General features: G+C 42.2%; 1 protein-coding gene, 1 non-coding gene and 1 pseudogene across 9 annotated transcripts in view; 1 reads left to right on the plus strand and 2 right to left on the minus strand.

The window, feature by feature from the left end:
* Positions 1–1,991: 1,991 nt before the first annotated feature.
* LOC101616270 lies at positions 1,992–4,564 on the minus strand (annotated as a pseudogene).
* Positions 4,565–4,875: 311 nt separating this feature from the next.
* Positions 4,876–24,318, plus strand: part of Chfr (checkpoint with forkhead and ring finger domains) — a 72,248-nt gene continuing 52,805 nt past the window's right edge. For 6 of the 8 annotated variants that reach the window (XM_045156780.1, XM_045156781.1, XM_045156783.1 and 3 more), the window contains exons 1-3: positions 4,876–5,168; positions 14,712–14,811; positions 22,113–22,222. In XM_045156780.1, coding sequence (XP_045012715.1) covers positions 5,045–5,168; positions 14,712–14,811; positions 22,113–22,222 — 334 coding nt within the window. In that variant the 5' untranslated portion in view covers positions 4,876–5,044. Of the gene's footprint in view, positions 5,215–14,711; positions 14,812–22,112; positions 22,223–24,318 lie in introns of all 8 variants that reach the window. The other 2 variants (XM_045156786.1, XM_045156787.1) reach the window with 2 other exon arrangements.
* Positions 5,498–5,615, minus strand: LOC123463030. The gene has a single exon (XR_006638643.1). It is a non-coding gene; the product is annotated as a U5 spliceosomal RNA (small nuclear RNA).

The following is a 24,318-nucleotide window of genomic DNA, read 5'->3' on the forward strand; positions in this document are numbered from 1 at the left end:
CAGAAACAGTTTCATTAGGGTTTCTCCCTGGTTTAGAACCAAGACAAGGAGTTAGAAAAGAGAGAGGTTGGACTGTTTGTACCCTTCCTGCTTCCCTGCTGGTCCATGATTAGTGCTTCCTGCCCCTTTGTGACTAGCAGTTTCTTTTCTGTGGCTGAAGATTTCAGTTAACAACATAACTTCTCACCCTCCACAGTTAAGGATGTTAACTACACTGGGTGCTTCCCCACCGATGGCTAGATTTTTTTTTTTAATTTTTATTAGCATTTTCCATGATTATAAAAAAAATCCCATGGTAATTCCCTCCACACACTTTCCCCTTTGAAATTCCATTCTCCATCATATTACCTCCCCATCTCAATCACTGTACTTACATATATACAATATCAACCAGTAAGTACCCTTCTCCCTTCCTTTCTCTTCCCTTTATGTCTCCTTTTTAACTTATTGGCCTCTACTACTAAGTATTTTCATTTTCACGCAGAAGCCCAATCATCTGTAGCTAGTATCCACATATGAGAGAGAACATGTGGCACTTGGCTTTCTGGACCTGGGTTACCTCACTTAGTATAATCCTTTCCAGGTCCATCCATTTTTCTGCAAATTTTGTAATTTCATTTTTCTTTACTGTTGAGTAGAACTCCATTGTATAAATGTGCCACATCTTCATTATCTACTCATCAGTTGAGGGACATTTAGGCTGGTTCCATTTCCCAGCTATTATAAATTGAACGATGACTAGATTTCATTCTGAACACATACCTGTAAATAGTCCTTTTATAAATGTTCTTGTGTTAACATTTTGAATGTGCCATTTTTTTCTGTTATCTGTTAAATGAACATTTAATAAAATTGTGAGCATAAGATATTGGTACATGTACCTTCTGGAAAGAACATACTAATGTGTGTGATGATTTCACCCACCAAATATCAATATTTTCCTTAGTTTTTTGTTTCAAGGTAGAGTCTCACTCTATTCCCGGCTGACCTGGAACCCACTATGTAGTCTCAGAGTAGCCTTGAACTCATGTTGATCCTCCTACCTTTGCCTCCCAAGTACTGGTATTAAGCTATGTACCACCATGCCTAGTTTGCACTTGGTTTCTTTTCCTTTTGTAATTTTTTTAAAGGAGCTAAATGAGTAATAGTCACTTTTTATTTACATGATGTATCTATACATATTTGAATTTTGCACTAATTGACATTTCCAATATGAAAACCAAATTTAAAGTAGCTTCATCACTTTTCTTCAAACCCAACAGTTCACATACCATAGTCCAGTTCCTTCTGTAGAACTAGATTCAAATTTATTGGGTCAAAGATGAAAGCCTCTTCAGATTACTTCAGTTAGATATACTTTTTGAAACTATCATGAAAACATAGGTTGGACTTTCAAACTGCTATCATATGTAGCATTAATGCACTGAAGCAAAATTTTTATTTAAAATATAGATACAAAAGCTGGGAGTGAGGGCACATGCCTTTAATCCCAACACTCAAGAAGCAGAGGTAGGAGGATCATTGTGAGTTTGAGGCCACCCTGAGACTACATAGTGAAGTGAATTCCAGGTCAGCCTGAGCTAGATTGAGGCCCTATCTTGAAGAAACACATAATAATAATAGTAATAATATAGATACAAGATCATTCTATTCTGTTCAGGCATATTAAATACCTTTTCAAATCTTTATAATTCCATCCTAGAAATTCCTGGAACTGTGAATGTATCATGGCTAAAAATGTGACCTCTAAGGCAGGCGTGGTGACACATGCCTTTAATCCCAGCACTTGGGAGGCAGAGGTATGAGGATTGCCATGAGTTCAAGACCATCCTGAGACTATATAGTGAATCCTAGGTCAGCCTGGGCTAGAGTGAAAGGCTACCTCAAAAAACCAAAAAAAAATTTTTTTAAAGTGACCTCTACAAAAGCTTCCAGATTTTGGAAATAATAATAGTATGCACATATATATACATATTTATTTCTATTTTAAAATTGATTGATTTGCCAAACAATGCATCCAGGTTTGCTTGTCTAAATGCTTCTGATAAGGTCAGATGTGCATGGCAGACTGAAGCTATGTCTTCACAGGACACTCCATATGCCAGAGCTAGAGCAGCCTCATTTTACCATTTCTCCAGCACATGGTCCTAGAATATGTGTTCCCAGTACTCTGTTGACTTCTGTCCAAGAATCTTCACTGCCGTCTGTGTCAGCATTCACTAGCTCTGCTGTTTACAGCAAACGGAACTTGCCAACTTTATATTCAACACCCTCTTTCTTCAACTGTTCTTCTTATTTGCCAACCCAAGCAACCTTGGGGTGTGTGGAAATCACTAATGGCACATAATTGTAGTCAATGTGCACAGAACCACCAGCCATTCCTTCAATACAGATGATGCCTTCATCTTCTGCTTTGTGAACCAGCATGAGACCAGCTGGCAGAGCTGTTTGGAATTTTAGTTTGGAATCTGCTATTGATTGGAATTCTACCTCTGGGACCTAGTTCAATTCCAAGACCTTCTAATCCCAAGTTCTGAGTGTCTGGTCATTGACCAATGCAAACCAAGAGGACATCACAATTGATAACTTCAGCCTGTCCCACCAAAAGCAGCTTCAATAGATCAATCAATTTTCCATCTGACTTCTTGGTGGCACAAGTAACCTTTGCATTCAATTTAAATGTAAACCCTTCCTTTTGAAGGATGTGGTGAAAGCTTTTGAAATCTCCATATCAACTCCAACACCACCTACATGACCCCAAAATTCAACTGCTGTCACATCTCCACTAAGTCTTTGCCAAACTGAACCTAGTTCTACACCAATTATTCCTGCATCAATGACAACCATCTTTTCTGAAACTTTATTTTTGGTTTTTCAAAGCAGGATTTCACTGTAGTCCAGGAAAAGTTTTATTGGGTAAAAAAGAAAGAAAAGATGAAAGCTGGTACAACAGGTCTGCATCCCAGAGGTCAGGATCTCCGGATGCAGCCAAATATCTTTTTAGAAGAACACTGCAGTCCAAAAATCCTCTGTTCTCTTCAGCTGTCTTAGGTATTTTGTTGAAGGAAAATAACTGCCACCAGGTTGCAGAGCAGTTTTTTCAGTAGGATTCTTACTCTAACCTGTGTTTTCTAAAACTTAAAGAAAATAAAAATGTCCAACCTACATTTTGAACAGTTCTTCATCAAGGTTGTCTGTTTTAGACAACTTCAGAAGGCACCATTCACATATTATCTGTGTTCACAAACTATCACTCGTTTTGTCCTTAAGGAGTTAATACAGTGTTTTGGGGATATGAACATAATTAAAATACAGCATTGTTGAGTTACCTGTAATAGTACTGCAAGCATCCATAGACAGAGGTTTCCACAATTAGGATACTCCTACGGCTTCCCTTATTTGCAACAAAGTGAACAGAGAGTCCATTGTTAGAGAAATTAGTCATTTTGCTTCATCTAATAACGTCAGTCTGAAATTTAGTAGGCAATGTAACTTCTCAGGACTATCTCAAAAGAATTAAATTCAAGGGGACTGTAGTGATGGCTTAGCAAAAAGCCACTTGCCTGCAAAGCCTAAGGACCCAGGTTTAGAACCTGCATAAACCAGATGCATCTGGAGTTCTCAGAAGTACATTACAGCCCATGCATCTGAAGTTTGTTTGTGATGGCTGGAGGCCCTGGAAGCACCCACTTTGTCTCTCAAATAAATAAAAAGATTTAAGACAAACAAACAACAAAGGAAAAGAAATTCAATTTCATCTAAAGTATGCTTTCTGCTCTAAGTTTTGCCTGAATGCACATCCCCTTCTCTAGATTAATTTGATGCCTCAGTAGGTGGTTGGTTGGTTTTGAGGCCCAATCTGGGGCATTTGGCAATGCCAAGAAGTGCTTTTTCTTCTTTCTTTTCTTTTCTGTTCTTTTCTTTTGTTTTTTCAAGGTAGGAGATCATGCTAGGCCAGGCTAACCTAGAATTCAGTAGTTAGTCTCTGGGTGGCCTCAAACTCTCATTGATCCTCCTACCTCCACTTCCTGTGTGCTGGGATTAAAGGTATGTGCTACCACGCCTGTCTGTAATGCTAAGAAGTGTTTCTTTTGTTTTTTTTTTATTTTATAAGTCAGGTGTTGTGCACATCTTCTCCAAGTATTTGGAAAGCCGAAACAGGAGGATGGCTTGAGTCCAGAAATTTAAAGGCATCCAATTCACAAAAAAAAAAAAAAAAAAAAAAAAAAAAGCCTAGGGAAACGGCTCAATGGTTAAAGGCATTTGCCTTATAAAGCCTGTTGGCCTGAGTTCTAGATCAACCTGGAGGAAAGTGAGACTTCCTAAAAAAAAAAAAAAAAAAGTAAAAAATAAACAAAATGGAACGATATAGCAAATCTGCCCTCTCAGATGAGGTCCTAGTTTCTACTACGACATCGTATTTATGCTCATTTGCCAAGTATTCGCTCTGTGCTAACTTTCCCATTTTAATCCGATGTATGAAAAAGGCACTCAGAAACGGTTTCCATTTACTTTTATCTCGCAACAGGTCATGTGGACCGTCACTTCTGTATCTAAAGGACATCTAAACGGTTTTCAGCAAGGTTTTCGGATGTCCAAGTAGAAAATTTCACCTTCTTTTTTGCCCCAACAAAACATGGCATCACCCGACGCTACTTCCGTGATCCTCAGATGAAGCCTTCCAGCCAGTAGCAAAGATGGAGACGAAACGTGTATCCTGTGACCTACGCACGCTTCGTCGGCCTGTGCGCTCCCCTCTGGTTCGCGGCTGCACGTACCGCTCTAGCCATCGCTCTCGGTGGGTGCCGCCGACAGCCAATCACAGGACGTATCGTCAGACCACGCCCGCGGATCGGCTGAGGGACCCTGGTTGTCTGTTGGCGAATGCTCGCTGACAGCCGGCGCGGCTGGTTCCTGGATCGATTCTGGGCGGATTCGGGCTTGGAGAGGCGCCGCCGATGGCCGGGAGGCGTCGCGGAGCCTCTGAGGCGCCGGCTCGTTGTTTTTCAGCGGGCGTTTCCGGGTCTCCATAAATGTGAGTTTCATGGAGGAAGAGGAGCAGCCGCCTGAGCAGCAACCCTGGGGGAGACTACTCCGCCTAGACGCCGGAGAGGGCGAGCCGCAAGTCCTTCTGCGGAAACGCGAGTGGACCATTGGACGGAGGAGAGGTGCGAAAGCCGCGTTGGAGTGAGGAAGAGGATGGGAACGAGGCGGGTGAGGAGGGATGAGGGACAGACCAAAGGCAGGTCAGGAAGGAAAACTAAGGCATTAGGTTCGTGATGGTGTAGGAGACTGATGGGGATCTGAGGTGGGAATGGAACACAGCTGGGACAGGGCTCTTCAGGATGGGGAAGAAAGCGCAAAAAATTGTAGGTCTTTCATGGAGGATCTACCGTTTATTCATTTATTTTTGCAGTCACACCTCTGAACGCTTCCTGAAGATTAGTCCCTATTTCTACTTTATAAAGTAGTTGTGTTACTATATCTTCCCTAATATGACCTCATGTTTTTTGCTATATAAGATTTCTTCTCTGACCATAATGGTTTGTTCCTCTCCTGGGAAATCTTTAGTAAAAGGCGAAAGATTTATACGATTTGAAGAGAAACCAGAGTCTCTCTCTGACCATAATGGAATGTGATTAGAAGTAAGGAGAACCAGAACTAGAGAGATGGCTCAGTGGTTAACGTGCTTGCCTGCAGAGCCTGTGGACCTCAGTACCCACGTAAAGCCAGAAGTACATGGTGGCACATGCATCCGGAGTTCGTTCTGAGCCACCCATGTATTCCAGATGCAAAAAGTTGTGCAAGCTCCTGGTGTTCATTTGCAACAGCAAGAGCTCCTGTCATGCCCATACACACACACACACACACACACACACACACACACACACGCGCGCGCGCGCGCACACACAAATATTTAAGAAAAAGTAAAATGTGGGTTGGAGAGATGGCTTAGCGGTTAAGGTGTTTGCCTGCAAAGCCTAAGCACCCATGTTCAACTCTCTAGTTCCCACATAACCCACATGCACAAAGGCAAGACAAGCACAAGGTCTCACATGCCCACTAGGTGAAGCAAGCCTCTGAAGTTCAATTTCAGTGGCTGAGGCCCTGATGGGCTCCCAATTCTCTCTCTCTCTAAAAAAGAATAAATAAATAAAACGCATCCAGGTGTGGAGGTGCACACCTTTAATCCTAGCACTTGAGAGACAGAAGTGGAGGATCACCGTGAGTTTGAGGCCACCCTGAGATTACATAGTGAATTCCAGGTTAACCTGGGCCAAAGCATGACCCTACCTCTAAAAAATAAAATAAATAAATAAATAATCCTCTTAGACTAATAATATTTGCATATTTAATGAATCTGGGCAACCAAGGATTTAAACAAAGTCACACACTAGTGAGTAAAGGGCTACTTCTAAACTCCTACGTAGCCATCCGATAATTTTTTATTTTATTTTATTACTTATTTATTTATTTTGGTTTTTCGAGGTAGGGTCTCACTCTAGCTCAGGCTGACCTGGAATTCACTGTGTAGTCTCAGGGTGGCCTCAAACTCATGGTGATCCTCCTACCTCTGCCTCCCAAGTGCTGGGATTAAGGTCATGCTCCACTACTCCTGGCTTCCCATCTGATAATTTAACTTTCCTATATATAGAGAAAATTGGTTAGTTTGACAAAAATACTTATTTAAACATTATTACATACATCTACCATTTTTTTCATTCAGAATGACTTTATTATCACATTAAACTCCTTTTGACAGTTTGAAAGTATGTGTGATTGGGATTTATTTTTAAATGTATTGTCTTTAATCGACACACTAGGAAGTTAGGTGAAGAGCACATTCTTTAGAGAAAAACTGTCCAGGTTTCTAACTTGTAACCAAAACGTGACTTGCTTTGGGCTAACAGCATACCTTTCTGTGAACTTAGCTACCTTATGAGATCATACATTAACTACTTGGAAGAAGCCTAGCTTGTTGTTAGCATTTAACGTAAGACATTATTGTTATAAGTATTAAAACATTACATGTTAAAATAAGGAGCATGACACTAAGTTTATTTGCTTTCTAATAGACTGCTTGCATTAAGTATGTTAATAATGTTGTCAGAGAAAATGTAGAGATCATTGTTCTAGTTTGTTGATACTGCCATAAGAAAATCTATTTCTTAGGTGACTTAAGCAATAGAAATTGCTAGGAATTTCCATATTGTCTAGGAATTCCAAGTCAAATCCAGGCTGACTGATTTGGATTTGGGTAAAGACTTAACCCTGGCTTGCACTTTGGCTGCCTACCAGCTAGCTGTATCCTCGCCTAGTAAGAGCAGGGCTCTGGTCTCCCCAATGTAGCACCAGCTGCATCTGATCATTATCTCATTTATCCTTTGCCACCTTTTAGGACCTGACTTCAAATCTAGTCACTTTGGGGATTAGGCTTCAATATATGAATTGGGGGGAGGGAAATGTAAATGTGCCAGTAACAGCTGTAGAATTTGATGGTATTTATCTTAAAATAATTACCTGCCACATAAAAGGGAGCTTGGCTGGTATATACAATGGGATAAGAATATCATCCTCCCAAAGGACTCCTTATCTTCAAAGTGACAAAAATGTACACCAATCAGGAAGAGGTTTAACTCACTAAATGGCAAGTACAAAAAATGCCAAGAATAGAACTTACTGAAAAGCAACTTTTAATATGTCTGTCCTGGCATGGGGAAATCTAAAAACCCACTGTGATGACAACACTGGGCCTGGGGTTATGAAGGGATCATAGTGGTTATGTTCAGTAGAATGGCCACAGGTAATAATGACCTTTGATAAATGTATCAAAGCACTTTCAGTAACATGTAAGGTTTATGAAAATAAGATTTTTCATTCAGTTATAGAGAGATGTCATTTGTCTATGATAAAATGCACCTTTTTGGGTTTTCAGTTTCAAGGTGTTAAGAAACTGAACTACCACTAGTTAGGAAGCATTTTCACCAGGCCCAGAAAGTCCCCTGGTGCTCTTTGAATTCCCTTCCCTTCCCTCAGCCCCAGCTCCTGACAACCGCAGATATGATTTCTGTCCCTATAGTTCTTCCATTTCCATAATGCCATATGCTATCACAGTCTTATATTTTACTACTGGCTTCTTTTCCCTGGAGTAATGCTATTGAAATTCCATCTCCCCTCTTGACACAGGAGGGCTGGAAATACAGATGTGCTCTATAGCGTCAGGCTTTGCATGAGTTCTGGAGATCCAAACGTAGGTCATGAGGCTTGCACAGCAATTACTTTCACCCACAGCCATCTTTCCCAGCCCATGGCTGTGTGTTTAGAATAGATGCTTATATTTGATACACCTCCATTTATTAAGGTTTTTCTTTTTACCCCATGCAAGCTAGGTAAGCACTCTTATCATTGAGCCACATTCTAGGCACTCTTATTTCTGTTGTTGGTATTGTTGTTGAGACAGGGTCTTGCTGAGTTGTCCAGGCTAGTCTTGTACTTGCTTTACCATCAGGCTAACATGAAAAGATGAAAGACACAGACATAACCATGGCTGAACTGAGTCCCTTTCCCTGTTCATAGCAGATCCCCATAGACTATATGTGCACTTAGGTGGGTCTAATAGACTACTGGTCTGCAAGGAGAAGATCACCATGCAGAAACTCAATCACTGTTTGGCTTCCTACCTGGACAAAGTGCATGTCCAGAAGCAGGGCACAGTGAGCAGGAGGTAAAAGTTTAAGGCTCATAATGGAAGCAGGAGTCTGGGCCCTTCCTAACTGCATCTGCTACCTCAAGGCCATTAAAGGTCTTCAGGAGAAGATGGCTTGCTCCCACCATTGAAAATTCCAGCCTGGTATGGTGATACACACTTTTAATCCCAGCACTGGGAGGCGGAGGTAGAAAGAGCTCTGAGTTTAAGGCCATCCTGTGACTACAGAGTGAGTCCCAGCTCAGCCTGGACTGGAGTGAGACCCTACTCAACAACAATAACAAAAAGAAAGCGAGCCAAAAGCCGGGTGTGGTGGCACACGCCTTTAATCCAGCACTTGGAAGGCAAAGGAAGGAGGATCATTGTGAGTTTGAGGCCACCCTGAGACTACATAGTGAATTCCAGGTCAGCCTGGGCTAGAGTGAGACCCTATCTTGGAAAACCAGAAAGAAAAAAAAAAAAAAAAGACAGGCAGGCAGGAAGGAAGGAAGAAAGAGGAAGAAGGGAAAACAAAAAGGCTGGTGTGGTGGTGCACACCTTTAATCCCAGCACTTGGGAAGCAGAAGTAGGAGGATCATTGTGAATTCAAAGCCAGCTTGAGACTACATAGTGAATTGCAGGTCATCCTGGGCTAGAGTGAAACTCTTATATCAAAAACCAAAAGAAAAGAAAAAAAAAAAAAAACTCCAGAATTGTCTTGTAGATCAATAGAACCCACCAGATGCTGATGATTTCTGAAAAATTTTGAGGATGTAACAAAAACAGCCCTCTGTTTAAGCGAAGAGAATGACATAAGAAAACTGGTCAGAACCAGTTTGGAGATGCAGAAGAACCACAAAGCAGAAATCAATGAGCTGAGGGTCAGATGGGTGAGGTCCACTTGGATATTGACCTAGCCATGAACTTAAGAGGTCAGTATGACACAGTCTTCTCTGTGTCATAGCAAAGAACTGGAAAGATATGTAATTGATGCCCTCAATAGACTGAGTGTTTCAATTGAGAGGTTGTCCACGACAGGAAGCAGCTCTGCATAAGCAGGTCTGAGGTCACTGACTTGCTGTGTGTTCTTCAGGATCTTGAAATAGAATTTCAGCTGTAGCTTGGCATGAACACTGCCCTGGGAGGCATGTTGACAGAGGTGAATACCCACTTTGGAGCTCAGTTGGCACAGATCCAGCCACTGATTAGTAGCATTCATGCGTAGTTGAGTGACGTCTATGTTGTCACCCAGTTGCAAAACCTCAGCTCAAGGATATCAAATTGTGGCTGGAGCAGGAGTTTGTCAGCTCTGCGGCCTGATTGCAGGCCAGGATGCTGACTCAAAACACCTGCCCATCCCTGAGGTCCTCAAAGTCAGCAGGTACCTGGACTCCTTTCCTCCTATAGATGGATTCCCCTGGGTACAGGAAGAGGGAAGAGATCTTCTACTTCTTCCCTTGATCTTCCAATAAAACTGTAGCCCAAGTGGGGAGAGTATTGAGTGTTCTGATCCACAAACTCATAAATCAGGAATGGGGTCAAGGCTCAGGCCCAAACAGGATATGGTTGTTGTTTTATGTGGGTTATTGTCCCCTCTCACTTTCTTTTACCTTTATTTATTTATTTACAAGTAGAGAGAGAGAAGACAGACAGAGCGAATAGGTGCACCAAAGCCTCCAGCTGCTGCAAATGAACTCCAGTTGCATGTGCCTCTGTATACCTGGCTTTATGTGGGTACTGGGGAATTGAACCAAGGTCCTTTGGCTTTGCAGGAAGATGCCTTAGCCATTGAACCATCTCTCCAGCCCTACTTTAAAAAAAAAAAATATATATATATATATATATATATATATATATATACATACATACATATATATATACATATATATATATATATGTATATATATATATATGTTTATTTATTAGAGACAGAGAGGGAGAGAATTGGCGCCCCAGGGCCTCTAGCCACTACAAATGAACTCTAGATATATGTGCCACTTTGTGCATCTGGCTTATGTGGGACCTGGAAAATCGAATCTGGATCCTTAGGCTTCACAGGCAAGTGCCTTAACTGCTAAGCCATCTCTCCAGCCCTACTTTTTTTTTGAAGTTTTTGTTTGTTTTTTAAACTATTTATTTATTTATTTATTTGAGAGAAAGAGAAAGAAACAAATAGAGAAAAAGAGAATGAACAGGCCAGAGCCTCTAGCCACTGCAAACGAACTCTAGACACATGTGCCCCCTTGTGCATCTGGCTTATGTGGGACCTGGGGTATTGAACCAGGGTTCTCAGGCTTTGCAGGCAAATGCCTTAACCACTAAGCCATTTCCCCAGCCCAAAAGTTCCTTTTATTTTTTTAACTCTTATTTATTTGAGAATGACAAAAAGAGAAAGAAGCTGAGAGAGAGAGAATGGGTGCGCCAGGGCCTCCAGCCACTGCAAATGAACTCCAGACGCATGCGCCCCTTATCAAACCTCAAACCATGGTCCTTAGGCTTCACAGGCAAGCACTTAACCGCTAAGCCATCTCTCCAGCCCCAAAAGTTCCTTTTTATAAAAAGAAATTTTATTATATACACAGTTGGGGGTTTGAGCCTTTTTTATTATCTTACCCATAACTGTGGGCTAACTCCACAATGCACAACCCATATACTTTTAACAAGGAGGGGCCAATGGGGAGGGGTAGGTCACAGATGAGCCTAATTATGGTACCAAACCGACTGTATTTGCTGAATACAAAACTAATTAATTTAAAAAAATTTAAAAAAATTGAGAATGACAGAGAAAGAGAGAGAGAGAGAATGGGCACACCAGGACCTCCAGCCACTGCAAACAAACTCCAGATACATGTGCCACTTTGTGCATCTGGCTTACGAGGGTACTGGGGAATTGAGCCTCGAATTAGGGTCCTTAGGTTTCACAGGAAAGTGCTTATTAAGCCATTTCTCCAGCCCTTTTTTTGCGGGGGGGGGGGTTTAAGGTAGGGTTTCACTCTAGTCCAGGCTGACATGGAATTCACTGCGTAGTTTCAGGGTGGCCTTGAACTCACAGTAAGCCTCCTACCTCTGCCTCCCAAGTGCTGGGATTAAAAGGCATGTGCCACCACGCTTGGCCTGACTTTATTTTTAGTTTTATTTATTTATTTAATTTATTTTGCAAGCAGAGAGCGAGAAAGACAAAAAATGGGCACACCAGGGCCTCCAGCCACTGCAAATGGACTCCAGATGCCTGTGCCACTTTGTGCATCTGGCTTAGATGGGCCCTGAGAAATTGAACCAAGGTCCTTTGGCTTTGCAAGTAAATGCCTTAACTGCTAAGCCATCTCTCCAGCCTTTTTTTTTTTTTTTAATGAGAGTAGGGGGAGAGAGAGAGAGAATTGTTGCTCTAGGGCCTCCAGCCACTGTAATGAACTCCAGATGAGTGCGCCACCTTGTGTGCATGTGAACCTGGCGCACTTGCATCACCTTTTGCGTGTGTCTTATGTGGGATGTGGAAAGTGGAACATAGGTCATTAGGCTTCACAGACAAGTGCCTTAATTGCTAAGCTATCTCTCCAGCTTAACTTTTTTTTTTTTTTTTTTTTAATGGTTTTCAAGGTAGGGTCTCACTCTAGCTCAGGCTGACCTGGAATTCACTATGTAGTCTCAGGGTGACCTCGAACTCACAGCCATCCTCCTACCTCTGGCTCCCAAATGCTGGGATTAAAGGCGTGTGCCACCATGCCTGGCTTACTTTGTGGGTTTTTTTTTTTTTTTTAAATTTTTCTTTATTTATTTGAGAGCAACAGAGAAAGAGAGGCAGAGAGAGAGAGGGAGAGAGAGAATGGGCACACCAGGGCCTCCAGCCACTGCAAACGAACTCCAGACGCGTGTGCCCCCTTGTGCATCTGACTAACGTGGGTCCTAGGGGAATCAAGCCTCGAGCCAGGGTCCTTAGGCTTCACAGGCAAGCGCTTAACTGCTAAACTATCTCTCCAGCCCTGTTTTTTTTAAATATTTTTACTTATTATTTGTTTGTGTGGGTGTGCGTGCAAACGTGTGTGGTGGAGTCTCTTGTCACTTTAGTCAAATACCAGACACATGTTCCACTTTTTGCATCTTGCTTTACATGGGTGTGGAGATTTGAGCCCTGGAAGTTCAAGGAAGTTCCATGAGTTTTTTTGTTTTGTTTTTTTTTTCAAGGTAGGGTCTCACTCTGGCCCAGGCTCACGTGGAATTCATTCACTATGTACTTTCAGAGTGGCCTCAAACTCACTGTGACCCTCCTACCTCTGCCTCCTGAGTGCTGGGATTAAAGGCATACACCACCACACCTAGCAGAGATTTTCTTTTTTTTTAAATTCAGATAGTCTGGCTAGGGTTGTGTTTTTCTGTCACAAACTGTTAAAAAGAAGCTATTGATAATGATGAATCATCCTTCAGGTGACTAGGTTCAAGAAGTTTTAAATCTTTAAAAAAATCTTTTATTGGTAATTTCTATAAATATAGACAATAATCCATAATAATTCCCTTCCTCCTCTCACTTTCCCCTTCACAATTCCACTCTCCATCATATCCCCTCCCCCTCTCAATTAGTCTCTGTTTTATTTTGATATCATTATCTTTTTCCACCTATTATGAGGGTCTTGTGTATGTAGTACCAGGCACTGTGAGATATGGATATCCAGGCCATTTTGTGTCTGGAAAAATGTGTTGTAAGCAGTTCTACCCTTCCTTTGGCTCTTACATTGTTCCTGCAACCTCTTCCACAATGGACTCTAAGCCTTAGAAGTTGTAACAGAGATGTTTCAGTGCTGAACTATGATGCCTTTTGAGTCATCCCATAGGTCACTCATAACATTCATGCCACTATTGCTCCACCCATTGGTTCACTTGGCCTAGCTGGCCAAACTTGAAGCTACAGTGTCCACTGTTCTATATTTCCACTGATGACTCTCTCTCTCCAATGGAGCTGCATGCAGCATAGCTTTTTCCAGATTTCTCTCAGCTGGTCTACAGGGAGGTTTTCAGCTCAGCTCAATCAAGATTTCTCAGTGACCTTGCAGATCAAGCATGTGGAGTCTTCAGCAATAGGGCATTACCATCTATTCCTGGTAGGAAACCAAGATCCTTGGCAATAGCCTGTAATGTTTTGGGGGGGGGCATCAGTGACTTCCCTGGCCAACAACTCACTTGGAAGATTGTGGGTCCCTGCCTCCTTGGGGGCCACAGTTCCCCAAAGGCATTCAAGCAACCATGGAGAGTGAGCATAATGAAAGAATCACTTTCAGGAGACAGTCTCTGTGACCAGCTCAGTTAATCCATAGGGAAAATGGGTTTATAAGTAGTTGAGAGTCCTAAGGGGATTGGATGTACCTGGTTGCTTGCCGATGCCTAATCAGCATAAGGGGACATACATTCCAGCATGTAAGCAATGGCAGGGAGAAGGTATAGGGTACAGGGGGATGGGCTGTGCAAAAGTTGCTGGCTAATACCATATAGTTTCCTAGGCAAGTGGCCAAAGTTCACAGGGCAAAGCCTAAATTCAGGTGTGCCAGGCTTGGAGAGGGTGTGGCCTCCTGTAGCCCCAGGGATCCTTAGCCTGTGCCTGGCAGTACCCAATAGAAGGTATCCCATCCCTGGCACTGAAATTTTTCTAGTAACAATCTATGGCTTCTGGGTGCGCCATTGAAGTTTCTGGGTGTCCTTTGTTTTAAGTTAATACTTCAATATTTAAATGTTTATATAAGTGTGTACTTTGGGCTAGAGAGATGGCTTAGTGGTTAAGGTGCTTGACTGCAAAGCCTAAGGACCCAGATTCAATTCCACAGTACCCACATAAGCCAAATGAACAAGGTGGCACATGCATGTGGGGTTCATTTGCAGTGGCTGGAGGCCCTAGTATGCCTTCTCCCCCTTCCCTACCCCACCCCCTCTTGCAAATATATAAGTGTGCACAGTTGGTTACAGTTTTGGTAAAGCAAGGCAGTATTGGTGTTTATAGCACCCACAGTTATGTCCAGTGTTGTCTTGTTCTTTGTTTTAGGTTGTGACCTTTCATTCCCCAGCAATAAACTGGTCTCTGGAGATCACTGTAAAATTATAATAGATGAAAAGTCTGGCCAGGTAACTCTGGAAGATACCAGGTGAGCACTTTCTGATTTTTCTATTTCCACTTGTAGCTTATTAAGCAGCTTAAAGTGCTGTGTCAGTGTGGCAACAGAGCCTTCCTATTTCTACTGTTCTGTAGGATCTCAGATCACTAGGATGTCCATTCTCTCATTTCCAGCATGGAATCCTAGCTGGTGGTTTGGAACCTGTTTCCCCTATGACTCATATAGCTCAGAAATAAGATTTAAGCTAGGAGTGGTGGCACACACCTTTAATCCCAGCACTGGGGAGGCAGAGGTAGGAGGATTGCCAGAGAGGTCAAGTCCACCCTAAGAATACATAGTGAATTCTAGGTCAGCCTGGGCTAGAGCAAGCAAGACCCTACCTTAAAAACAAAAACAAAATAATAATAAGAAGATCATCTAAAAAGATATTGATAGATTTCTATTTCTTGCAAATCTGTTCAAGTTTGAATTCTTGGGCTGGAGAGATGGCTGAGTGGTTATAAGGTGCTTGTCTGTGAGGTCAAAGGGCCCAAGTTTGATTCTCCAGGACCCACATAAGCCAGATGCACAAGGTATTGCATGTGTCTGGAGTTCATTTGCAGTGTCTGTAGGCCCTAGTGTGCCTATTTTCTCTGCCTCTCTCAAATAAATAAATAATTAAAAAATAATAGATTCTCATGTAAATTAAATAGTATATACAAAGTAGAAAACTTTCCAAAACCTCACTCACGTATTAAAAATTAATAAGTGTACTATTTTGTCTGAAGAAAATTTGTGACAGTTCTCTCTCTCTCTGGTGTTTTTTTTTTTTTTTTTTTTTTTTTTTTGCTTTGTTTTTTTTGAGGTAGGTTCTCACTCTAGCTCAGGCTGACCTGAAATTCACTATGTAGTCTCACGGTAGCCTCAAACTCATGGCAATCCTCCTACTTTTGCCTCCCTAGTGCTGGGATTAAAGGCGTGCACCACCACACCCAGTTAGCATTTCTTTCTTATTATAAATGACACTGCAGTGGCTTGCCTCAGAACTCTGTATTCATATCTGATAATTTTTTGGAAGGTAACAGTGCTTCAGAATGTACCTCTTTTATTTTATTTTACTGTGTATGCACATGTGTGTTAGTGAGTATACATGTGTAGAAACCAGAGAACAAAATTGGATGATGTTCTTCATAAATGCAACTTACCTTTCTTTTTTTAAATTTACTATTTTTTTTTTCCTTTGGTTTTTCCAGGTAGGGTCTCACTCTAGCCCAGGCTGACCTGGAATTCACTATGGCATCTCAGGGTGGCCTTGAACTCATGGCAATCCTCCTACCTCTGCTTCCCAAGTGCTGGGATTAAAGGCATGCGCCACCATGCCTGGCTCAAATTTACTTATTTGTTATAGTTTATTAATTTATTGTAATGTTGAGGATCAAACTCAGGACTTTGCTTTTTTATTTTATTTAAGCAACATTTTTTATTAGATATGGACATTTACAAATATTTATTTATTTATTTATGAGACAGAAAGAGGCAGAGTGAGAGAGAGGGAGAGAATGGTGCATCTAGCTGTGCAGCCACTGCCAGTGAACTCCAGATCCATGTGCCCCCTTGTGCATCAGGCTTAAGTGGGTCCTGGAGAGTCGAACCAGGATCCTTTGGTTTTACAGGTAAATGCCTTAACTGCTAAGCCATCTCTCCAGCCCAGATATGGGCATATTATGCATGTAAACAGCATGTGTTGGTATCATCCTTTCCCTCCTCCCTGACCCTTTTCTGAAGAGGCCTTCCTCCTTGGGGATGTAGGTCAACCCCATGGTTATCATGGGTCATGCATTATAGGGGCGGAGTCAATGTCTCTGTACAAAATGTCCCAACTTGTGGCTCTAACAATCTTTCTGCCTGCTCTTCTGCAAAATTCCCTGAGCCATGCTAGGAGCATTTTAAGAGTACTTCAGTGATGGGCTCTTAGGAGTCTCTGGACCTCTGGTTTGGTGGGTTTTGAATGTCCTCAGAATCTATCTCCATCACCCTTGTGCTGATAACAGATTCACTAAGAAAGCAGCACTCTTCTTCATTTCCTCAATCCTTCTGTGGTTTCAGCTGGGATAGAGTGCACTGGGTCATTTATCTCCTCAGGTCCAGCTCCTATCTGAAAATAAAATTTTTTTTTTTTTTATTGACAGCTTCCATAATTATATACTATAGCCTGTGCTAATTCCCTCTCTCTCCCCCCACTTTCCCCTTTGAAACTCCAGTCAATCATACCCCTTCCCCACCCCCCCAATCAGTCTTTTATTTTGATGTCATGATCTTTTCCTCCTATTATGATGGGCTTGTATAGGTAGTGTCAGTCACTATGAGTCATGGATATCTAGGCCATTTTGTTGAGATACTTTCAACATATAAAGGCACAGAGTAAACATTTTTAACTGGTATTATGTACAGCAAGGAGAGACTAAAATAATGTAAACTCAACCACCATTAAATAAACATCAAACTTCTGCAGTTCAAGTTCAATATAACCAGAGACTGGCAGTCTCCAGATTTTCCAATTCACCCCTCCAGCTGGGCAGAGTAGCTAGAGAACACTTACATCTCAGGGCAACAGTGTGCTCTGTGGTAGACCTTGCATAGCCCTGGTATATCCAAAACATCTTCAGGTCTTCATGTAAACTCCAGTCCATCTTCCAAAGACTCTTTTAGCCTATCAGGCCCTGCCTCATGCTGCATCTCAGCAGCAGCTTCTGGAACCGTGTGTAATTCACGACCACTCCTCACATTTTTCATGCTTCTGAAGCCAATAACAGGTGTGTGGGACACAGCCATATTCTTAATTCAGAGACAAAATAAATTATAACCTTGAAAAGCATGTTTCTTCTTCAGTCAACTCTTTCCAAAAGAATTTGCATTTCTATGATAGTCTTTCCTCAGGCATCCTTTCCATCATTTTAATGTAGAGCAGTTGGGTCATCTTCCTTAAGCTTGGTAATGTATTTGACAATAGCAAGTTCAGTAACCTAAGACCAGTCTCAGTGCCTATAATTTTAACTTGCTTGAGGTTTTCCAGCTTAAAAATCTTAAATCTCTCAGTCCAAATTATCTTTAGCCAAGCATATCAGTCCATTACAAACTTAACCTTGATCAAACTCTCAGGGCCTGGGTAGCAGAACGCAGCCAGCCCTTATGCCAGTAGTCCAATTCCAACAAAGTCCTCTGTAGTCTTTCCTTCTCCTTAGAAAGTTCATAAGTCAACCCTTGAAGTTCAGTACTATCTGCACTTAGCATTCTCAAATTCTCATTGCGTCTTCAGTTGCAAGCACCAAGTCCATGCCCATTCCTTCAAAACAAAAGTTTCAAAAGACCAACATCCACATGGTCAGGTTTATGTCACCCTACTCCTGGTACCAACTTCTGTAGTAGACAGCTTCAGGTTTGCTGAGATGAACTTCCAAACCAGGCACAATTATGGAGGAAGGGATTTATTAAAGCTTACAGGTCCAGGGGAAGTTCCATAATGGCAGAAGAAGCTGGCCTGCTTTCATAGGGCCAAACATAGAGAGAGAAGTACAAGCCTAAAAGCCCAAAAGCCATACAGCACAGCACACTTCAGGAACTATAGCTAGGTACACTTTGCATATCATTAGATTGGCTGCAGATGCAAACTAAGACTAATAAGACACTGAATATATTGGGGGCCATCTGTTCAAACTACCATACAGGTGTAGCATTTTGAGAAACAGCAGAAGTGACCCTAGGTGTTGAGTTTGCCTGATATTCATGTATTGTAGTAGCCTGGGTGAAGCAAATTACTGGCAAATTCTAAAATTCAACTGAGCAATATAGGCATTCACTGAAAATGAGCACAGAGTATTTAAACATGCATGGGGATTAAACTAAACAGATAATCTAGTAAAGCCAAAGTCCTCTAATGGTGTGTGTTGCCCCATACCCTTAATTATGTCATCTAGGAGGTTGAGATTTCTAGTCTGAAATGGGTTCCAAGTCAGCCCCGGGGCAGTCCGTCCCTGCCCCAATAGTGACTTAAGAAAAAGACAAGAGACCTTAAAAATCAGGAAACATCACAGGTAACAATAGTCAACGCCAAAATAGAGCTTATGTGAGAAGGGTAAAGCCAACCAAGAGTATATTATTCAAACGTAATACATAACCTTTCCTGACATGGAAAAGAGAGACTAGCTCTGCCAGTGCAAGCCCATGTATCTGACTTTGTAGCCAGCTAAATAGGCCCTGTTACCTTTTGGGATGGCTTCCAATCTCACCAACACCTCGATCCCTCTCAGTGCCGGGCAGCTGGGGGTGAATGAGTTTTCCTAAAGGTTGGGGGATGGGAGACTTAGCAGGGTGCCTGGAGTCAGTCATACTGGAGCTGCTCAGCTGGTCCCAGTTATATCTCCTTCAACAGCTGATCGGCTGGTCTCTGCTGACTTCTTAAGGTTTCTTGATTTTGCCAGGAGGCTGATTCAAGTGGAAAAACCCCTCATTTTGTTTCTATTCCTGCTGCTCTGTACCTCTGACCAGCTAGGCTGGCTGGCTGGCAGGCTCGCAGATCAGGGTTTCTGGCACCTTGGCAGGATTCTGACCAGTTTCCTCCTTTCTGGAAGATTTGGTCTCTCTTGCTTCTCTGCTGTGGCTGATAATAACGTATACACCTTCACTTTTCAGTAGAAGAGTATATTTTGCTATGTTTCTGTTTATTTCCCTCCCTGGGCTGCTTTGGTGTTACTAGTATGCCACCATGTTACCCAGAAGTCTAGCTTGCCTACCTTTTTGAGACAGGATCTCTTTGAGAACTCACCTAATTAATCCAGTGAGCCGTAGAGATCTGCCTGTTTCTGCCTTCCCAGCCTTGGGATTATAAAGATGCACCACCATGCCTGGCTTTGTTGTTGTTGTTTTGAGGTAGGGTTTCACTATTTAACTCAGGATGACCTGGAATTTACTATGTAGTCTCAGGGTAGCCTTGAACTCATGGTGATCCTCCCAAGTGCTGGGATGAAGGTGTGTACCACCACACCTGGCTGTTTTTGCTGTGAGGCAGAGTCTCTCTTTCTCTAGCCAAATCTGATTTGGGACTCGCTTTGTAGCCCCAGGCTTGCCTTAAACTCATGTTGATCTTTCTCTTCAGCCTTCCAGGTGCTGGGACTATTAGCACATTCCACCACATCTAGCTCTTGAGGATTTTTGTTTAAATGTGGGTTCTGGTTATTAAATTCAAGTCTTCATACTTATAAGACAAGTACCAAATGAGCTATTTCCCCATCTTCAGAATGCTTGCTGTAAATTTGATACAAGTGGGGACATCAAAGTTTACATTACCTGGATAAATTTTGCAGTTTGTTTATTTGTTTGAGACAGGGTTTCACTATGACCATGAACTCACTGTATTTATTTAACAGAGGAAGAGAGAGAAAAAAAGAAAGAGAATGGGCATGCCAGGTCCTCCAGCTACTGCAAACGAACTCTAGATGCATGTGCCCCCTTGTGTATCTGGCTAACATGGATCCTGGGGAATTGAACCAGGGTTCTTTAGCTTCGCCTTAACCACCAAGCCATCCCTCCAGCCCCCTTTTCTTACTTTTAAGTAGCTGACAAAATCCTTTACACCTTAGCATGTCAGAAATAGTGCAGTTTTTAAGCCATTTTGCCTGGGTCAGAACCTGGCTTACACAGGTGGTGTAACAGTTCTGATTTTCCTCTAGCTGTGTAACAAGTTACCACAAACTTAGTGACTTAAGGCAGTATAGACTTAATCATTTTATAGTTGCAGAGGTCCAAAATCCAGCATGGGTCTCAGTGAACTGGTTCTTCTTGGAGGTTCCAGGAAGAATTCATTTCCTGATAGAGGTAATCCTCTGGAGCGGAAGCGAACTACAGAAGGGTATAGTAAAAGCAGAGGCACTACATATGCTCAAGGACAATTTGTGGTTGGTATGAAAGTTGAAAGTCACTGGGCATGGAGGCACATGCTTTTAATCCCAGCACTTGGGAGGCAGAGGTAGGAGGATTGCCATGAGTTCAAGACCCACCTGAGACTACATACTGAATTCTAGATCAGCCTGGGTTAGAGTGAAACCTTACTTTAAAAAAAAAAAAAGAAATTGAAAGACATGTCAGGGTATTTGACATGACTTTAGCCTGAGAGCAGTCATTACAGGGGCTCATTTGTTGAGAAAAACTGAGAATGGACATGGCAGCAGTGGTTCAGGCAGGACTATGGTGGTCAAGGTCGCTGTTTCCATACTGTTTTATAAGGACATGCCATACCTGCTCATTTACATCATGCCCTTGGCTGCTGTCATACTGCAGTGGCAGAGCTAAGTAGCCAGACAGAAACTTTGGGACCACAGAACCTGAACTACTTAGTATCTTGCACTTTATGGAAGACAGTTGCCATACCCTGACCTCAGAGGATTATGGTGCAAGTTTACTGAAATATGAATTCCCTCCACCACTGGGCCTCAGAAGCAAAGCTACAATGCTAATGTAGTGTTCTGGTATAGATTTTTGTCCTCAGTGCCTAGTATGTAGGCAACTTGTGATTTTCCAATGAGTCTCCACCCAGAAGTCCCTCCTAAGAGAAACCTTCCTGCCCCCCTATACTGTGGTTCTGGAACATATACTGTGGTTTCCCATTCTAGCTGTGTAGTTACAGCTGAGTCAGACCTTCTGAGCACAGGAGCCATGTCATCTTCCAATTGATAGCCCAGTATTTATTTTTGTTTTGTCTAGAACCCATCCCCTGGGAAGGATCAGTACCTATTTGAGAAGTGAACTGACTGGTGTCATGACTGTTGAAAGGGTGTTCTGTGGACAGTAAAGTATAAGTGCAGCTGGAAATGAAAACATGGCAGGGAGGGGGCCAAGCTGGGTGTGGTGGCACATGCTTTTAATCCTCCCCGAATTTGGGAGGCAGAGGTAGGAGGATACCGTGAGTTCAAAGCCACCCTAAAACTACATAGTGAATTCCAGGTCAGCCTGGGGCTAGAGTGAGACCCTACCTGGGGGGGGGGGGGACCACAATGCTGCCAATAGTGCCTCAAGATCCACCCAAAGGCAGGTAGAAAATAACCTGCCTTATTGGAGCAGTAAAAATGTTAAAATACTCCATAAATTGGTGGGGTTGTGCCTAAGGGAGTAATCCACAAGCCTTTCTCTGGGGATTTTCAAGTGCTACTTACATATGTACATTATTAAATAGTTCCTCATTCTTATGAGTGTTACTCAAAATGGTAATGCTGAGTAGACTTCCTAATGGTGGTAGAAAAAAGCTTAACCCTAGTTAGTTATTTTGAGTAGGCTAATTTGTACTTTTGTTTTCTTTACAGCACCAATGGGACAGTAATCAACAAGCTGAAAGTTGTTAAGAAGCAGACTTGCCCTTTACAGACTGGGGATATCATCTATTTGGTATACAGAAAGAATGAACCAGAACACAGTAAGTAAGGAAAACTTGCTGGGGTCAGACCCAGCACCAACCTGGGTGCTGCACTAAGAGGAAGCCCAGCTGAAGCTGGGAATGTCCTCAAAAAGAAAGTCTGTTGCAACAGCCATTTCCTATAGGAAAAGGTAGCTAGAGCTACATTCCCTTACTGTTTGTGTAGGTTCTTGGTGTCTTCACTTGAGTGCCCTGCAGACTGCAGTCAGGGCCTTTCTGTTGTCAGTGTTGGGAAACAATGGGAAAAGAAATGAGAGTGAAGATCCCACTCAACAGCAAAAAGGCTTTATTCAGGGATGCCTGAGGAGGGCTCTGACCAGGCTGGTCAAAAAGCCACAACCCTCTTAACTAGGAGATACTTATGGGGGAGTGAGGGCTTTGGAATTCTTTAGCTTCAGGGCAGTCTGCCTTGCCTCAGGCCTTGGGCCACTTTCAGGACCTGATAATCAGACCTGTAGTTTGGGTCATTCCAGGAAAGTGATAATGGAAGTGGGTAGTCTGGGTAATTCCAGGAAAAGATAATGGGGATAGTCTGGGTTATTCCAGGAATGTGATAATTGAGAGGGGTGGTTGAAAGCCAGGATAGGAATGTTACATATTGGAGCTAGTTCCAAACACACAGTTCAAATCAAGGTGGATGTATGGCATGATGGGACTGCAAAAGGAGCATGGATTCCATGTCATCCCAAGAGGTGGCTCTGGAAGTACTTCTGAAACCATTTGGAACTGGAGCTATTGAAAAAAACTGTAAATAGGCAAATAAGTTTGACTTGTGAAATGAGAAAAAGAAAAACCTCATTAAGTCTGAGGGAGGCCTGGAAGACAAGAGAATAAGGCCTATATAGGTCTAGGTTAACAGGAATATGTCTATAAGAACTGTATAACCCAAGACAACAGGTACCTCAGCTAGTCACAGAGATGTCAAGTCATGTACAGAAAAGGATAATAAAATACCTATTTTTAAAAAATATTTATTTGAGAGAGAGAAAGAGGCAGGTAAAGAGAGAGAGTCACTGCAAATGAACTCCAGATGCTTGTGCCACCTTGTGCATCTGGCCTATGTGGGTACTGGCTATTCAAGGAATTGAGCCTGGGTCCTTTGGCTTCACAGGCAAGCACCTTAACTACTAAGCCATCTCTCCAGCCCTAAACTGGCTAATATAGCCCCAAATTATTTTGGTTCTGGACTGGTAACATTTACTTCTCCACAATTGCCACAGTCATTGTTAAATTTCTAGTCACACAGGTATGGCTTCAGGGAGCATCAGCTCAGATTTTTGTTCTGTATTTGCCAAATACCACTGTTATACTTTGTGTATATGGCAGGCTGTTGTCCCGTGTGGCTAAGAAACTTTCTCTTAGAGTATTGTAGATGATGCCAAATCAAGCATGGAGGCAGCTTCGTTACAGGAGTGATCTTAATCAGAGCCATTATGAAAGAAACTCCAAGATGGTATTAAGTCTGTTAGCTGTTATGATCTGGTCATTATATATCTATATGGATTTTCCTGTATATGACATGACATTTACAGGCAACATATGATTATTATATCTAAGGTTAAAAATAATGACATGGGTGTTAGGTAAGGATATAAAGAATGTTGTCTGTAGAAGTAAGGATGAAGAGTTAATTGAAATTTATGGAAATAAGGGCTGGAGATTTGGCTTAGCAGTTAAGCGCTTGCCTGTGAAGCCTAAGGACCCTAGTTCGAGGCTTGATTCCCCAGGACCCACGTTAGCCAGATGCACAAGGGGGCGCACATGTCTGAAGTTTGTTTGCAGTGGCTGGAAGCCCTGGCATGCCCATTCTCTCTTTCTCGCTCTTTGCCTCCCCCCCCCCGTCGCTCTCAAATAAATAAATAAAAATAAACAAATTTTTTTTTTAATTATGGAAATAAGATTTGAGTTAGGTAAGGTAGAGGTGGGAAGTATAAGAAACGACTATTTAAAAAATTTTTAAATTAACTTATTTATTTGACAGAGAGAAAGAGGCAGAGAAAGAGAGGGAGAGAATGGGCATGGCAGGGCCTCCAGCCACTGCAAATGAACTCCAAATGCATGCCCCACCTTGTGCATCTAGCTTACATGACTACTGG

This window comes from Jaculus jaculus, chromosome 8 (genome assembly GCF_020740685.1).
Source record: "Jaculus jaculus isolate mJacJac1 chromosome 8, mJacJac1.mat.Y.cur, whole genome shotgun sequence".
Taxonomy (NCBI): domain Eukaryota; kingdom Metazoa; phylum Chordata; class Mammalia; order Rodentia; family Dipodidae; genus Jaculus; species Jaculus jaculus.